The sequence below is a fragment of the Accipiter gentilis genome, chromosome 1 (assembly GCF_929443795.1).
Source record: "Accipiter gentilis chromosome 1, bAccGen1.1, whole genome shotgun sequence".
NCBI classification, from domain to species: Eukaryota; Metazoa; Chordata; class Aves; order Accipitriformes; family Accipitridae; genus Astur; species Astur gentilis.
Window position 1 is genome coordinate 7,706,816 of NC_064880.1, and position 18,121 is coordinate 7,724,936.

General features: G+C 40.4%; 1 protein-coding gene across 3 annotated transcripts in view; it reads left to right on the top strand.

Annotated features, from left to right (window-relative positions):
- Positions 1-18,121, top strand: part of UBR4 (ubiquitin protein ligase E3 component n-recognin 4) — a 79,437-nt gene that overhangs the window by 1,735 nt on the left and 59,581 nt on the right. For all 3 annotated transcript variants that reach the window (XM_049810013.1, XM_049801416.1, XM_049818493.1), the window contains exons 2-28: positions 2,687-2,784; positions 3,528-3,631; positions 4,319-4,448; positions 4,553-4,692; positions 5,035-5,137; positions 5,652-5,793; positions 5,945-6,069; positions 6,783-6,907; positions 7,159-7,218; positions 7,355-7,545; positions 7,786-7,885; positions 7,975-8,112; positions 8,648-8,765; positions 9,197-9,384; positions 9,971-10,130; positions 10,261-10,346; positions 11,329-11,498; positions 12,170-12,452; positions 13,085-13,217; positions 13,668-13,747; positions 14,379-14,507; positions 14,975-15,157; positions 15,387-15,509; positions 15,599-15,828; positions 16,480-16,604; positions 17,176-17,273; positions 17,403-17,560. In XM_049810013.1, coding sequence (XP_049665970.1) covers positions 2,687-2,784; positions 3,528-3,631; positions 4,319-4,448; positions 4,553-4,692; positions 5,035-5,137; positions 5,652-5,793; positions 5,945-6,069; positions 6,783-6,907; positions 7,159-7,218; positions 7,355-7,545; positions 7,786-7,885; positions 7,975-8,112; positions 8,648-8,765; positions 9,197-9,384; positions 9,971-10,130; positions 10,261-10,346; positions 11,329-11,498; positions 12,170-12,452; positions 13,085-13,217; positions 13,668-13,747; positions 14,379-14,507; positions 14,975-15,157; positions 15,387-15,509; positions 15,599-15,828; positions 16,480-16,604; positions 17,176-17,273; positions 17,403-17,560 — 3,720 coding nt within the window. The remainder of the gene's footprint in view (positions 1-2,686; positions 2,785-3,527; positions 3,632-4,318; positions 4,449-4,552; positions 4,693-5,034; positions 5,138-5,651; positions 5,794-5,944; positions 6,070-6,782; positions 6,908-7,158; positions 7,219-7,354; positions 7,546-7,785; positions 7,886-7,974; positions 8,113-8,647; positions 8,766-9,196; positions 9,385-9,970; positions 10,131-10,260; positions 10,347-11,328; positions 11,499-12,169; positions 12,453-13,084; positions 13,218-13,667; positions 13,748-14,378; positions 14,508-14,974; positions 15,158-15,386; positions 15,510-15,598; positions 15,829-16,479; positions 16,605-17,175; positions 17,274-17,402; positions 17,561-18,121) is intronic.

Below are 18,121 nucleotides of genomic sequence, written 5' to 3' on the forward strand. Positions count from 1 at the left end.
GCAAAGTGGCTGGATTTCCCGTTAAATAAACGTGGTGCAACGACAGCACAGTTACTAACGTTGTTCTTTTCAAAATAAATTAATAAACTCCTTTTGTTAACAACTGTTATATTTAATTTTTAAGTTTAAGCATCATCACATTACTGGAGTTCCCTTGTTAGCAGGTGTGTTCAAGAATTGATAGACTTTGGCCTCTTATCTGGCATAAATTATGGAAATGCTGCCTTGGGAAGACCCAGCTGAAGTGGAACACAGTTTAAAAAGTCTCTGACAGTCAAATAAAGCTGGTTTTCAGAGAAGGATTTTCAACAGGGGGAGAACTGCACCTGCTGCTGTGCCTTTTCAAGGAAGAGGCTGCTTTTGTGCCTGCTGCCTTACATAAAGGGTCTATTTTGGGCTGTTTAAGATCTGGAAGCAGAACTGAGAAAGAAGGTGGCTTTTGTTGCTGACGTGTTATATTTGATATTGACATGGAGACTTCTTGCTTAGTGTGAGTAATGAGTTTCCCTGGGAAGCAAAAGTTATTTAAGCAATAAATCACAATACAATAGCTGAAAGTTATTATTAAAAACTCACAATCTATGCACAATAACACTCTAGCACATCACAGATTGAGCCGTTATCTTTTATTTTTATTTATTTGCAAGGACTTGATGATTTGTTGACACATGCCTTCCACTTTTCACTACCCTAACAAGTCCACAACTTGCTTTAATAAAACTCAAGCCTCTTATTGCCCAATTCAGATGAAATTCCCTATCTCATTCTGGTTTCTGCACCTTTGTGTTGTTATACCTCATAGGTATTGTGTCTTGCACAGCTTAACCTATATAGCAGAAAGATAATTGAGGAGCTGCTAATTTCTCCTATACTCTGTTATTCCCAAATCGTTCTCATTTGTTCTCTTAAAATATGTTGCATACACCTACTGCTGCTGATTTACAGTTGGGCATAAAGAGGTAGGTGAGCAAAATTAGTGTCTGAATATAAGACAGCATGAACTTTTATCTACATTCGGTCTCTGGGCTCGTTACCCATCAGTGCACTTCTGGCAGGAGATGGTGAGGTGAAGCCTGGTGAGTGAGATGTTAAAACTCAGTCATGTTACACTGCTGAGTATCTTCAAATAAAGCCTTTCGCTTCGTAACGGCTACCTTGCTTTTTCAGGTTTTTGGTTAGACTAAATAAAACAAAAATCTCAGAACTAGGAAGTCAGAGCTACAAAGCTGTTGAGTTTTTCTCTCTGTTCGTTTTTCCAGAAGAAATGAAACGTTCTAGAGTTGCTTCTGTTTCAGACACGTCTCCTGTTATGACTGGAAAGAATGACTTAGGATAGAAAAAGGGAAGGTGACCAGGCATAAGTTGGGCTCTGTTCAGGTCAGCAGGGAATGGTGTCTCCTTTTCCTCCTCCCGCCCTGCCAAAGCTGGCATACTTGTGTGCGGATGGGTGAAGGGGATATGTGCGTTCGTTTTGCCATACTCTGCAGCAGCACTAGTCATTGCCAGACTTGAGAAATCATTGTTTTAGTTGGGTATAGCGTGCCATGACAGGCTGACGCCCTCTGCTCCCCACATCCCCTCCAGAAGTAAACTGTTGCCAGAGGTGGAGAAGGCTGTGTTTTGAGAGGTAAAGTGGCTAGAGAAGTTGAGTCGTATGATCGGTTCTTCCAACTTGTTCATTCACATCACTGAATGAAAATGTGAAAGAAAGTAATTTAAGCAGTTAGAAGGCCAATATCCACATCCCTTAGTTTTGTTGCAGGAAAAATTAAGGGCAGAACTAGCTATGGAGGCAGAGCTCTGTTTCTTTTGTTGGGGTGGTTGCCTTCAGGTTTCTGTGCAAAGGGATGTGGTGTGACACTTTATTGCAGCAGCCTTTAACGTGTCATTCTTGTGCATAAACAGATATTCTCCGTGGCCAGCGAGCCTCACTGAGAAACCTCAGAGACTTGACTTGCAGTGTGTTAATGTGCATATTTTGCTGTACAATTTTTATGTTTGGTTTGAGTTGCCAGGAAATTTTCACTTGCTCTGAGCTTTGTGTTGATCTGTGTATGGAGCAGAATGATGCATATCTCTGAAGTTGCAAGTCTCTACCCACGAGGCAGTGGATGCGTTTTTCTCTGCTGTGTTACTTGCCAAAAGTCTTTACTGCCCAGCTTGTTGCAGACACTGCGTTGTATATTCGTTGTTATGCAATTGCCTGTTTGATCCTTCTGTTTTGCAGAATTGCATAAACTCCAGTTGACTCCGGGCCTTGACAGAAAGGGAATGCCTGTGCTCCAGTCCTGGCAAATCCTGCCTAGCGTTAGCAGAACAAACAGTCCAAACTTTATGGGCAGCTGACTTTAGAATAACTTAAAGAACAATGAACCTCTGACTGCGAGAGTGATTGTTAAAGAGGCTGACCTGTTGTTGATGATATTAAAGAGAAACATCTGCAGTATTGGAATTATTTCCTTAAATATTCTATGTGGATAGCAATGCCATGATCTGTCTGCTGCTAAGGGACTCAGTACTGAGGACGTGAGAGATGGGACACAAGGGAGAGGATTCTGTTCTCAAAACTTTGATTTGGAAAGAGCTTTTCATTTTAGTGATCTTGTCATACATCTGTTAATAGATATAACATATTCTGAGTGTTGTGTTGTATACAATTGACATATCTCCTGTTCTCCTGTTGCAGTGAATCTGAAATCCTGCACCATGACAAACAATATGAGCCTTTTTACTCTTCCTTCGTTGCACTTTCAACACATTACATCACTACTGTGTGTGGTCTAAGTAAGTGTTCCCCATCCTTCGCTTCTCTTGCTCTGGTGTTATGACTAGGATATAGTAAAAGTAAACTAGAACTATTGTCCTTTTGGTATTTGTCTTGAGCCCTCTTTCTGAATGAGGTACTAAGGCAGAGCATGCAAGGCCAGCATTGCTAGCTTTTACACCGGCAGAATGTCAATTCAAGTGGAAAGAGAAGCTTGTCGATAGGAGTGTTTGGCCACCAAGTACTGGGTGGTGTTGGCACTTTGGTTGCTTATTCATTGGCCTGACTTCATTCAGGGAAAACAATTTTTGGTCAAATGAAGTGTTTAAATCCATTTTCAGGATTTTTAGATTATTCTTTAGCAGTTATGTTACTAAGTTGGAATTAACGATCAAAACTTTGTGACTCAAAGTATTTTATATTATTTTTGCTGACAATTTGGCAATTTCAGCAAAAAAGTGGTTTTAGTCAACTTGTTTCATGTTCTTCAGTGCTTCTGTCAGTATTAAATAAAGTTGCTGGGGAAGCCATTGTACCTATTTAAATTACCTTGTCTGGGTGGAAGGTATTATCCTTGCTTTACTGACGTTTCTTGTGTTACATTTTAATGAGACTGAATTTATATTGCGTCTGTGTTAGGCATGATAGATTGTGTACGCGTGCACGTTGCATAGCATTCTGGTGTATTGAAAGCATTAGGAACATCTTACACTGAATTATTTAAAAACTTGTACTGAGTGATGCAAGCATCTGCTTTTTTCAGTACCAAGAAACCAATTGCAATCAGTGGCAGCTGCTTGTAAAGTCCTGATTGAATTCTCACTGCTGCGTCTTGAGAACCCAGATGAAGCATGTGCTGTTTCGCAGGTGAGCACAGATTTTGACCACGTGGGCAAGCCTGAGTGCAAAAATGGACTTTGGCCTCTAATTCAAAAATATTTGCTCTAATGTATGAAGCAAAATTGATGAAGTTCTTAAAATATTTAAGGTGTACAACTTTGGTGGAGACTGATGCCTGCTGAATCTTCCCTCTGTATTCTTTACTCAGAATTTCAGCTTGTGAGCAAGCTGAAATAAAGGTGACTTGAAGCCTTGATTAACTCTGTTGCAATTTCATACAGTCTGATTTGGTTTTGTGTAGCAACCTGGATCAAAACTGTTTGTTCAGTTTTTAAAGACGGATTCTTCCCCAGTTGTATTTTAGTCTTCTAGGAAAGCTTAAACCTATTTCAAAGAGGAGAGGCATGTGAGAAATGTTCACATAATGTAGCTTCTGATAGGGCTGGCTTTAAGCCTTAGTATGTCACAGGAGGGAGAGCTTTTCCAGATGCTTTTTGATAACAAGCACATGGGACAATGTTAGTGACCTGAATTACCTGCAATTAGTAAGCTGTCACAATCTTTCGTATGAGATCAGAGTGGATTCGAGGTGTTGCAGTAGCCTTACTAGCTGAAGTTGCAGTAGTTTCAATGCAGCTGCTTAGAATAAACAGCATTGAGGAATAATTGGTATCAAGAGAGTTTAAACTGTACTTGATGTCTTTTTCTTTGTAGAAGCACCTCATTCTACTGATCAAGGGGTTGTGCACAGGCTGCAGCCGCTTAGATCGAACTGAAATAATTACCTTCACAGCAATGATGAAATCGGCCAAGCTGCCTCAGACTGTCAAAACCCTCTCTGATGGTAGGTGCTTTGATTTATGGTTATATCACTGCAGCACTTGAGTTAGGCATAGAAAATGCTATGGTTTTCATGTATGAAATGATGTTTTGCTGTTTGCCCTACAGTAGAGGACCAGAAGGAGCTGGCCTCCCCAGTGAGCCCAGAACTAAGACAGAAAGAAGTGCAGATGAACTTCCTCAATCAGCTGACATCAGTCTTTAACCCTAGAGTCTCGTCATCACCATCTATCATGCCAGAGACACAGGTAAAAAAACCAGGCCTAGAATAGAAGCAGTCTGAATTTTAGCAGTAATAATATTGGTGCAGGGAAGGATAGAGGGCAGTAAGTGGTAGTTTTTTAATACATAAATGTAAAAACGCCTTTCTTAAGTATTAAAATCCTACATGCATGTTGACAAACAACAAAATTCTGTTTGCATTCTATCGGTAATAGTAGTTTTGTTGCCTCATGGAAGCTAATATTCAGTGATATTTGTAGCTCTTTCGAGTTCTACTGCTGATGCACCTTGCTCCTATGTAGAGACTTACTGCAATACCATGTATTTTTAATGCTTCCATAATATATTTTGTATATGCTTGCTTTTAGGTGGAAGGAGAGAGTGAGGATCAAGCTTCCACAGATCAAACCTCTGCGGCAAAGACAAAAAGCATATTCATTGCTCAGAATGTAGCCAGCCTGCAAGAACTTGGTGAGAATCAGCTTTCTAGCATTGGGGGGGAAAAGTGCTAGAGCAAATGTGTCTCCAGTGTTACACCTTACAGCTCTGAATGGGAAGAAACTTTCTGACCTAAAGGATTCACTAGGTTGTGTGGTGATGTTACCAAGGGATGTTGTGTCTGTAATAGCGTTTTCTTCCTTACAGAGGAGATGAGCTCAGTATATTTGTGTGTGGTCACTGTGTTATGGAGGTGGACAATATAAAATAGCTTATGGGAGGGATTGTTGAGCAGGTGTGAATTAGACCTGGTGTGCCACATAACATGCACACAGAGCTTTGTGACACCTGTTATGAGTACTGGCTGTAAACTTTGCCATCTGGTTTATGCATTGTAAACTAGTCTTCATCCTATTACCTCATCTATGATGATATTTTCTCACCACAAAGGCTAATAAAATCAATTATTGATGACTGTTAGGTCTGTTCTGCTTAGAAGCTCTCCCATGAAACAGTAAAAATAACACTGCTTTTCTTTTTTTGGTAGGTGGCTCTGAAAAACTGCTGAGAGTGTGCCTGAACCTCCCATACTTTTTACGATACATAAATCGATTTCAGGATGCAGTGTCAGCCAACTCATTTTTTATTATGCCAGCCACAGTGGCAGATGCCACTGCTGTTCGCAATGGGTAAGAGTCTGTTGTCACTCTTCTTCGTGCTGGGTACACTGTGTGGGAGAAAATAACGGTACTAGCTATGCAGTACTAGTTACTGTGCTGCTCCTGTGAGCTGTCTGATGTGTACATTGCATTGCTGAACCTTGACGTGTCATTACTATAGATTTCATTCGCTGGTAATAGATGTGACCATGGCACTGGATACTCTGTCTCTGCCTGTATTGGAGCCCCTGACACCCACGCGTCTCCAAGATGTGACTGTTCTTGCTCTCAGCTGCCTCTATGCAGGTGAATGGATTTCCTGTATTTTCTTTGGAGCTTTAAGTTGCTCTTGCTTTTGCTCTACTTTGTTAACCTGCATGTTTGAGTGTCAGCCCGCAGTAACCTTTACTTCTCATGAATTTGAAAGCTGTGCAGCATATTGCATAGTATGGTGACTGGGTTAATATGCAAATTGTTATAGTGATGCTGAAATTCTGATCTATTCTGCGAATGTTCTTGTCAGTATCTGAGAGGAAGACTGAGTGACTCAACATCTTCCTAATAGCCTGCAGTTTCTGCTCCTTTTTTTTTAATGTTCAGAGCATAATATATTTTTGCAGTGCTTATGGCTTCAGGTTAATTGGTTATACCCCCAAATCAACCTTGTTTCCCAGGAGTGGTTTAAGTACACCTGAATCCTGAGTGTTTAATTGGTATGGGTAACACTCTAAAGAGATATGGCAGTCGAGTATGAGGATTGCCTTAAAAATGGTATTGAATTACATGGTAAAACATTTCCTCCATTAATTGTTCTCATGTGTTTCTGTAGGACAAAACTTGACTCTTTTGGGGGTACTTCAGAAAGATTTTTTAATCTGTCAGCTGTAATATTGAGCATTCCCAGCTCCATCAAGTTTAAGGGCATGTTTGATACCACTTGTTTTAATGTGCTAAGTAGGAACATAGAGTCCTGAGATTGGCTCTTAATAAGAATGTTACCTCCACTTGTTTTCAATCAGGTGTGAGTGTGGCAACTTGCATGGCCATCCTACATGTGGGTAGCACTCAACAGGTACGAACTGGGTCAACAAGTTCCAAAGAAGAAGATTATGAAAATGATGCTGCTACTATTGTACAGAAATGTGTAAGTAAAGGAGAGAGCGTGTTTGGTTTTTTCATTCTTGGAAAGTGGAGTGTGTAGAATTTGTATTTATTTGGATTGCAATACATATCTATTATTTCTGGGCATTAGATTTGCAGATAAGGGAAGTAATGGGGTGGCTTTCCATAGAGGACAAAATACAATTGTATTTGGAGTTTTAAAAGAGTCTGTGGTGATTTATTATTGCCCAGTGGAGCACTTAAATGTTACCATGGTTTTGGATTTATTTGCAGCTTGAAATCTATGAAATGATTGGACAAGCCATCAGCAATTCACGCCGTGCAGGGGGTGAGGTAAGATTTGTGTCTCAGGAAGCTTTTTGCACTGTTTTTGTGCTGGTATATTTTGGCATTTGGATTGACACTATTTTGTCTTTTTGGTGCTTTTCCCCCCCCTCCCCCCGCACTCCCTTCACTTTTGGGACGATAGCATTATCAGAACTTCCAGCTGCTTGGGGCTTGGTGTTTGCTAAACAGCCTCTTCCTCATCTTGAACCTCAGCCCCACGGCCTTGGCTGATAAGGGAAAGGAGAAAGATCCATTGGCTGCTCTTCGCGTCAGAGACATTATTGCTCGTACTAAGGAGGGCGTTGGGTCTCCCAAACTAGGACCTGGGAAAGGGTATGTAAATACCCCACTGAAGTAATCATTGTCCATGTATCTAACCCTGCCCAGCAAGCAACTACTACAAACTCTTGTTGGTCTCTTGAAATTTTATCCATATTTGTAATTCAAGTCTTGATTCTTGAAAAGAAGTTGTCACCTTCAGTTTAGCAAAGCAGTCACTTCACTCAATTCACTATGTGTATATATGTATTTTTTCCCCCCTGAAATTACATTGTAGCCTCTATGTTTCTGTAGGCATCAAGGTTTTGGTGTTCTGTCAGTGGTGCTAGCAAATCATGCTATCAAATTGCTGTCATCGCTCTTTCAAGATCTGCAAGTGGAGGCATTGCATAAGGTGTGTCACTAGCTTGTATGTTCTTGTGAAACATTTTGCCTTCTCCACTGAAACACACTTTAAATTCTCTTTTCAATGCCGTCCCCCAGGGCTGGGAGAGTGATGGTCCGCCAGCAGTGCTGGATATCATGGCTCAAAGCACATCCATCCAGAGAATTCAGCGACTGATAGATTCTGTACCACTCACTAATTTGCTGCTGACTTTGCTATCTACTTCCTACAGAAAGGTAGGAACTGGCATATAGCTAGAGAACTAATGTAGCTGAACCACTCCTACTAAATGTCATCTGCATGGAAAATTCTTACTTTACAAACTGTGACTATGCTAGGAAGAATTTAGAATGCTTCTTTCAGAAGCTGTCAACTGGGGCCTCTCTCTTTCCTCTTTTCAGAGATGTAAATTTGACAAAGTTTTTCTGATAACATTTTTCTGTAAACTCAGTGGTCTTTGTGAGTTTAGGGAGAAGATGAAAAAGGCTGTATTCAAAATGGATGCTTTTATATTAGAGCTGTTACTTGACATGTTCCTTGCAAGCTTGGCATAAATTATTTGTTCTCATCTATCCTGTTGAAAAATCCTGTTGATTAAAAATCCTAATTTTTAATACAACTTAAAGGGGGAGAAGCCTTGAAAAACTGTTAATAAATTAGTTGAGACAAATTTGCTAGAATAAAATTAAAATACATTAGGAAGTTACTCTTGTTTTCAAATTCTTATCTTTCAGAATCCTAAAATTTAACTTGTTCTGCTGTTCTTCTAAGGCTTGTGTCTTGCAGCGTCAGAGGAAAGGTTCCATGAGCAGTGACGCAAGTGCCTCCACTGATTCTAATACTTACTACGAGGATGATTTTAGCAGCACTGAGGAGGACAGCAGCCAAGGTAATAGAGTTTGCAGCAAGCAACTTAAGTCAGGATTTTACTCTGTCTTTCAGATTTAGTGGAGACCTGGCTACTGGGCTGTTGCTTTCTTGGACTGGAATGACATGTAATGCTGAAAATATGAAACAGTTTGTAAGATCTGTTTGGCAGAAGTAATGCTGACTGTACTCTTTTATGTAAACTGGAGCCAGAGTGGCTGGGATTTGTCAGTATTTGCTTAAGAGGAGAGTGGAAATAATTTCTTCTTGTAAATTCCTGCTGGAGTGCCATAAAAGTGCTTAGCCTTGTGATTTGGAAAGGAAAAACGAAGATAGGAGATGCCTTAACTCTGCTCACGGATGCTCTTTTTCAGGCCTTTTCTAAGCTGAGTAGTTTGCATAAGGTAGTTGCTTATAATAGTAAGCTTTTGTTTTTCCTGCCTCCTGTATTAGACGATGACAGTGAACCAATCCTTGGGCAATGGTTTGAAGAGACAATCTCTCCAAGCAAAGAGAAGGTGGCCCCACCGCCACCCCCTCCACCACCTCCTTTGGAGAGCTCACCTAGAGTGAAAAGCCCTAACAAACAGGCTGCTGGAGAGAATGGGAACATCCTGGCCAGCCGCAAAGATCCGGAATTGGTATGGGAAGGTCTTCAGGCTTAATGAAATAACTGATGTGCTGTAGCATGGTTTATTTGTCAATGGCTAGCTACATTGACAGACAACATGTATTTTAAGGTACGAGGGCTATTTTAAGTACATTGCTGATGGAGAATCAGTGACTGTCTTGGCTTTGAAGAAGGATGTTTTCTCTACTCTTCTGTCAGGTGGAATATCACAGTATTTGTTAGTGCCAGGGAAGCAAAGACTGAGGATAATATCTGTTTGGGTTACAGAGGGAGAGGAAAAATGAGGGCAGAACTATAAGCAAAATGACTTGCTGGTAGAATGCTTTAGCTCCAACTCCGTTGGGTAAAGACAAAAATAAATACTGCAGTTGAGAAGTTAAGAGACTTGCAACCTTTTCAGAGAATTGTAAAATCGGTCCTGATACAGAATGCAGAGTGCAGTGAGCTGGATTGCAATGAGTCAACCTGTGCTTCACTGCCAGGGGTGAAGTTAGGGGACTTGATTTATTTTGCTGGTGGTTTTGTTTTTGTTTAATGTTGTCTTATAGTCCGTCTGCTTTTGTTGCTTCTATAGTGTGTTTCTCTTTTCTTTTCAGTTTTTGAGCCTAGCTTCAAACATTTTGAACTTCATCACTTCCTCTATGCTGAACTCCAGGAATAACTTCATTCGCAACTACCTGAGTGTCTCTCTTTCGGAGCAGCACATGGCTACGCTGGCTAGCATCATCAAAGAAGTGGATAAGGACGGGCTTAAGGGTGAGTGATCAGAACCTTACTTAGAGAACACAGACTGTGGGATTTAGAGGTGCGTATTTTCTTAGCTCCATGTTGAAATCTTAAATATAGGAGAGCAGCGGTAGTAAGTGGCTTGATCCCTGTCTTACAGGCACGTCAGATGAGGAGTTTGCTGCTGCGCTGTATCATTTCAACCATTCCTTGGTGACCTCAGATCTTCAGTCTCCTGCCTTGCAGGTAGGTCTGTGATTGAATGTATAAATAAAATGAAGAAGTGTTGGTGTCTGTTAATGTCTCTACACAAACGCTCCATACCTAGAGTAGTGTGTTGATGATTCTGTTTGGCCCTAGAATATATTCCTTTGCAAACAGAACATGGAGTATTTTGGATCCAATGAGTTGGATGACCTTTGCAGTCATCCAGTACAAAACATCCTGCAGAGTGTAAACTTAACATCTAGAGTTCAGATTAATCCACTGAACTTTGAAGGTGATGATAGCTGAAAAGGAAATGAGTTTGTATGTTTTGTTTTGGAGAGTTGCCTCTATCCATGCATTTATCAAGAGGCGTTCCTGCAGACTTGCTTTGCTGTCAGGACTGATGCCAAAAGGCCTTGGAATTCTCTCAGGAGAGAATCAAATTAATCCTTTTGCTTTCATGTGCTAACTTTGTAGCCTCTAGGTTTCTTTGCTAGGTCATGGGCTGACTGGACGTAACACTGTAAGTACGGGTTGTAAATCTGCTTACCAATCACTGAATTCAATCCCTATACTTTTTGTTGACTGTTTTTTACTATGTTTAAAATAATCTTTTTTAAAAGCAGTTGGACTTTTCAGATATCTGCCTTTTTACTATATTTGAAAAGAAGCAAGCATTACTGTGATCAGTCAAAGGGGTCGTCTTCCACATTCTTAGATACTGAACACAGTAGCATAATCTTCTCCTGCTGTGATACTGCAGTAAATGAGTAGAGCTCATTAATGCCTTTCTTTCTGCACTGATGTTGAAGTTGAAAGTTTGTTGCGGTTTAGGTGGCAAAGTGACAGTGTAACTGTCCCTCAGTAGCTGTGCCATATATTTGAGATAGGAGAGAGATTGCTGTGTGAACAAGCTCCGAGAGCCATAATAATTATTGTCATCTATTTGTTCAAATCATGCTTTTAATTAAAGCATTAGACAGGGCTTGCCTGTTTTCAACAAGTCACTCTTTTGTTCCAGAACACACTTCTTCAGCAGCTGGGAGTTGCCCCTTTTTCTGAAGGTCCATGGCCTCTCTATATCCATCCTCAAAGTTTGTCGGTGCTTTCGCGACTTCTCCTGATTTGGCAGCATAAAGCCACTGCTCAGGGAGATCCTGATGTTCCAGAATGCCTTAAAGTTTGGGAAAGGTGAGATAATTTTATGTTAAACTGAAAGTTGGTCATCTTTTACCTCTCAGATTTTCTATCAAGTAAAAATTCTCTGGGACCAGCGTAACAAGCGTGTGTGTGTTCTCTGAGCAATGATGGTATGTGATTGCTTGGAGGAGCAGAGGGTCAGTCTTCTGTGCTGCTGGAGTCTTTTGCCTAGAGCATAGGAAATGAAACCTAGAATCAGCATTTAGGTGGGTGGAGGCTGAATTACTTACAGCAATGCTGGTTTTAAAAAGGGAAGGCAAATGTCTTATTTCAGGAGGTTTCTGATAGGTTCTGTTATGATGGTGCCAAGATTTTTCCTCTCTGTGCCATTACCTGAATGTGAAAGTCTCTTGATAGGGTTTAGCTGTAGTAGACAGCCTATCCTGTGGGAATGAGTTTGCATCTCTCTTTCTCCTTTTGAATGATTGTTCATATTTTCCATCAAATGTATTTGCTGCTCTTTGAATTTATGCAGGTTTTACTGTCTGCAGTCTCACTACGATAGATAATGCAGTGAATAATTTGTGAAATTGCCAGTATTAGAAGAATAAGCAGAAAAATGTAATTACCAAAATATTTCTCTAACCTCTAGTTAAAGAGATTTTAAAGAGGGATCTAAGCAAGGAGAAAAGTGAACTATAAACTTCCTCTCTTATTGTCAGGTTTGTGGGCACACTGAAGCAAAATGCTTTGCAGGGGACTCTTCCCAGTGACACAGAAGATCTGAATGTTGAACATCTTCAGCTGCTGCTGCTTATTTTTCACAATTTCTCTGAGAGGGGCCGCAGATCTATCATGATGCTCTGTATCCAGACAATTGTGGAGCTGACAGTGAACATGGATACCCAGCAATGTTCTGTGCCACTTATCGTGGCACGTCTACTCTTGGTGTTTGACTACCTGCTCCATCAGTATTCCAAGGCCCCCGTGTACCTATTTGAACAGGTACGATTTCAAGATCATGCTCTGGATCCTTAATTGGTCACTCAGCAGAAATCTGTAGCAGGCAATTGTTTGGTGTGTTCTGGTCTTTTCATGACCTTTGCGAGTAAATAGATTTTGACGTTGTTACCAGCCTTTGGAGTTATAATGCATGATTAACTACGGTTGCTGATTCCTAGCAGCAGGTTCAGTTTGAGTGCAAATTCCTTGTGTAACTGCTGTCCTAGTGAATCTTGGTAAGGACAGGATGAATGCCCTGCCTTATCTTTCAAGATCTTGAGTATTTGGGTATTTAGGCACCATTTCACAAATACCTTGTATGCCGTGTCCTGGCTTTAGCTTTTCACTGTTGAGGTTTTTGGCACTGTTCTCATTAATGGGATGCTAGTGTTTTGTGCGTGGCTTTTTCAGTTGTTGGAAGCTTGACCACTGATTTAAGCTGCTTACTCCAGAATAAAAATCGTCAGGTAGGGTCCAGGGCTTTCCTCAGAAGCTGGGAATGATTGTTTTAGCAACAGGGTTTTTGTATTTTATGGTTCTTTTTCTGTTGGTGGTGATATTTCCCCCCCCTACCCCTTAATGATAAGGATGCCATGGGTGGTTTTTTGGTTTGTTTTGTGTTTTTTTTAACTTAGGTGCAATATAATTTGCTGACTCCACCCATTGGCTGGGTGAGTGGATCCCAGGACAGTAGCAGACGAACATCTGTCCCGCTTTATCATGGGTTTAAAGAAGTGGAAGAAAACTGGACCAAACACTGTTCATCAGGTAAGAAGGAAAATGTAAGGAATTTTTCATTCCAAAATTTGCTTTTATAAATAAATGAGGGCCCTTCCTGTGCCCTGGTGTGGGTAGCTTTTCGTACTTTTAATGGGCATAGTTACAACAGACAGATAAAAATTCATGTAATAATGCAAGAAAAGCTGTATTAAACAAAACTATTGTCGTCTAGGAGTATGCTACAAGTAAATAATTCAAAATAAGTGTGTAATTCAAAATAAGTGAGTATTTATTATGCCAGGATTGTATGAGTAGGAAAACCTTGGCCACATATATCATAGGTTAAAAGCACATATAATGTGTCATGGAGCTAGCTTAGTACAATCTAATATTAGTCTTAAAATGTGAAAGGTTGTGGGGATGGAGGAGAGAGGATAACACAATACTGCCTAATTGTAGCTGTCACTTTGTACATTATTTTCTGTCCTCACATTCCAGACACAGTTCCACAGCCCAGATTCTACTGCATCCTGTCTCTAGAAGCTTCTGAAGATGATCTGAACCGTCTAGATAGCACGGTATTGGGACTTCTGTTTTAGAGACCTTTCTGTAAGCCTTGAGGGCTGTGTTGATTTGTCAAGTGCCAGGGAAAATAGACAACAAAGAAAGGCTTGATGAAGCAGCTAGAGCAGAAATACCAAGTGGAGAAAAGAATAGTGGCTGAATAAGATAATATGGGATTCCTTTTTGTGCCTAATTACATGTCAGGGAGATCAGTATGCAAAATCTATGACGATGTGTTGCACTGCTTGTGGTAACGCTTGAGATTCAAATATGTATGCTGTGAGAGAGAGCCCTGTCACATCCACATTTATTTTTGAGTGCTGCCGAAAGAACTGAGACAAAGACACATGACATTAGAGTTGCTGTCTCATAATTTTGCTCCCATGTTCTTCCTGGGTTTTGTTTCCTCACTAAATTTGTTGTCATCTAGGTTATGGGCTTGCTTCATGCATGCTCCCTTATAACCAGTTTATTGGTATTCTGACTGGGGAGAGAAATACCCGACAGAACTAACTTCCTGAAGTTTTATTTTGCATAGTTTCAGTCTGTGGGTATTCTGAATACTTAAGAGAAGAGGTTGGCTGTATATAAACGCAGAGCTGTGCAATTTACAAAGCAAAGATCCTGACTTGTCATCTCTTGCAGGTTTGTGAGGTTCTTTTCTCAAGGACTATGAAGTATGATGAGCTTTACACAGCTCTGACTTCATTACTTGCAGCTGGGTCACAGTTTGATACACTCAGGAGGAAAGAGAACAAAAATGTCACTGCACTGGTAAGACTATGTTGCTGTAATGTTGTCTGTGTTGAGGAATAACAAGTTTTCATACTTAGTATTTTCAAGCAAAGTATTTAACCAAAGTATTCTGGACAGTGGTTGGAGTAATGGTGAACTTAAAAATCCCATGGCTAATGGTGGTGTTTATGGTGGGAGTACATCTCATATGAGTTTTTAATTCATAACACATTTTAGAGTTGCTGTATGTCCCTGGTAATTCCAGGAGGTCTGGGTAGAATATGATGAACCAGAAAGAAATTGTATAATCTTTCCTTTTTCTTTTCTCACTCCTATTTGTTGCATAATTTTTTTGTATAGTATAACAGAAACTCAGTCCAGTATGTGTTCATCAGATTTGGCACAGCTACAGGAGTCTAGAGTCTTTGATGAAATAATTTCAGTAGCTGTAATGATTGAAACTGCAATCTTTCTTTACTGATTTGTCCAACTGTACTTTTATGTAGGAAGCCTGTGCACTACAGTACTACTTCTTGATACTGTGGCGGATACTGGGGATTTTGCCTCCATCCAAAAACTACATGAATCAATTGGCTATGAACACACCAGAAATGAGTGAATGTGATATTTTACACACATTGCGCTGGTCCTCCCGCCTGCGAATAGCATCTTACATCACGTGGATCAAGGTACAGCCTCATCTTTATAGGGGTGTTTTGTAATGTTGTTGATAGTAAGAATGTCAGGCTCTTGTTCTTCCATGCTGACTGCATGTGGGATTTGTTGTGTGGGCATGGTGGTGAGAAATGGGAGCTTGTGTCCATGTTTTCTAAAGTGTTCTAGCCTGGTAATTGGCAGAGTGGTTAATTACAGAGCACTTCTAAAGTGTGACAGGTCTTTTTTTTTTGGCATCTGTAGGATCACCTTACCAAGCAGGGCATGAAAGCCGACCATGCTGCTTCTCTCATTGAATTGGCCTCCAGCAAGTGCAGCTCAGTGAAGTATGATGTGGAAATAGCAGAGGAATACTTTGCTCGACAGGTAAGGAGGTGTGAATGCAACTGTGCATAAGGAGCTTCTATTTTTGTGGAATGATTTGCACTTACTGTTCCATTCCTTTGTATTTTAAGATATCTTCTTTCTGTGGTGTTGATTGCACAACTATTCTCCAACTGCACGAAGTTCCCAGTTTACAATCCATTTACACCCTTGATGCTGCAATTTCCAAGATTCAGGTTTCTCTAGATGAGCACTTTTCTAAGCTAGCTGCAGAAACTGATCCACACAAGTCTTCAGAGATAACCAAGAACCTCCTGCCTGCTACGCTACAGCTTATTGACACTTATGCTACCTTTACCAGGTACAGTCCTTAGGATTGCTAGTAGGAATACAATTTTCTTCTGTGCATAGGGCTTTCTTTGCATTTTGTTTTCTTAGAGATAGGTACTTTTTTTAAAGAAAAAAATTTTAAATATATAATTACTCTAAGTTAAGTCCTCTAGAGTGTCGATTGTTTTAAAAGAAGAATTAAAAGTAGCTTCTCAAGCCAGCTATGTGAGGTAGTTGTTTCTAAGTAGCTTCCTTGTCTGATCTTTCAAGATTTTCTTGGAAGCTAGCAAAACCAGCTTTTCCTCCAAAGATGAAACCTCCTCTTACCACTCTCTGGGATAGTGCTACCTAAGGCTGCTTCACTGAGGTAATATTGAGACTGTCAGACCACCAAGAAAGAAGAGGAGGTTTAATTCTTACATTAAGAGTCTGAAGTCTGCTAAACTCTCGTTAGAACCTATGTAGAAAAAAGCAAAAGTAAATCAGCTTTTTCTTTTGAGTGAGCACTGTTCATGGTAAGTAGCTTAGAGGAGATAAAATCCCAGAACTCCCTTAGTGGTATAACACGAAGTATGGGGGAGAACTTCAGAAGTTTGCTTTCTTATCTGTCACTATAGTGACACACTTAGTTGTGAAATGCAGAGCTGTTTACTGAAATAAATCCTTTCCATCCTGAATGCAGATCTTACTTGCTACGGAGCCTCTCTGAAGAGGGCTCCACGGAGAACAAACCCTCTGAAGAAAAGCTCCGAGGTTATGCTGCTGTCCTGGCCATTGGATCCAGCCGTTGCAAGTCTAATACTCTAGGTGAGGGTACTGTACAGTTCAGATTTCCTTCTCTCTGTAGGTGAAGCTTTCTACAGTGCTGCCCACATTCGGCTTCAAAGCCATATGCTGGCTAATGAGTTCTTTTTCTTGACACTTTGTTCAAATGAGCATATTGTTCTGTCAGCAGCAGCCTGAGCAGTCTTTTCCTTGTAGAATTCTAACAACTGAGAGAGGGGCAAGCCTTGAAAGAGTAACTACCTTGCGGGCTTATCTGGCTTATGAAAATGCTTTTCTAACCATGTTGGTGGTCTGGTGGCATGGCATAGTAAGGGGAATTATGAAGTGTTGATATGTTGAAGACTGCTGCAAATTAGTATTTTTGCCATTTCCTGTTGTTTTAATAAAGTGAAAGAAGCTAGGAAGCTCTTGCAAACTTTAGGGATAATTTTGACTTGTAGAAAAGCATGAAACTAGCCCTCAGTAGAATTACAGCTCAACTTAGTCACAGTTGTGTCTTAATCTAGTTTTAAACAGTGTTGTAGAAGCATTCTGGTTTTCAGTAGGACCCATGAAATTACTCAGTGACTTTACGGTTCCTTATTAATTGCAGGTCCAACACTTGTTCAGAACTTGCCATCAGCTGTGCAGACTTTATGTGAATCATGGAACAACATTCATACAAATGAGTTTCCAAACATTGGCTCGTGGGTGAGTCCAGCCTCATGAATTGATCTGATGTGATCTTAACTCCATAAATTGCTGGGAATGGCAGGCAGTGTGTCTTTCTGTTAAAGATAAATAGTTCTGATTTTTGTGCATGTGTGTCTCAATCCTTAGCGCAATGCCTTTGCAAATGACACGATCCCTGCAGAAAGCTACATCAGTGCAGTTCAGGCCGCCCACCTCGGTACTCTCTGCAGCCAAAGTCTACCTCTTGCAGCTTCCCTAAAACACACCCTTCTCTCCCTGGTCAGACTCACTGGGGATCTCATTGTGTAAGTGATGTTTTTTATATTACATTCTTGCCGTATAGAGTTGTGCTTTTCTGAATGTCTGGCTTCATCAGACTGTTCGGGTAGAACACTTAGTGAAGTGGTGCTGTATTTTGAACTAAGCCTTTAATGGAGTTCCTTTCAGTTTACAGTTCTAAATTCTAAATGAATGAAAGACAGCCTTTCTGCCTTGATCTGATATCTCTAGACGTTAGAATCCCTGAGAGAAACCTTTAGTCCTTTTTGTCAAATAAGGACTTGAAGAAACTGGGATATAAACTGAGACAATATGGATCTAATTAATTCATTTGTGCTTTGTTATCACTCACTTGTGTGATGTTTTCAAAGTATAAGGAAAAAGTGAAATGAAGAAAAAAATTTTCCAGGGACTTACTCTAAGATATTCTGAAAGAAAAAAATAGTTGTTGACACTGCAGACAAGTCCAAAAGCTGTGCTATGCAATAGCATGACTGTCTAGGAAAATGTTGTAACTGTATTTATGCAAAAGTAATGTGCAGGGTTTTCCAAATGAGGACTATTTTTCTGAGGGGAAAGGTGGCTGG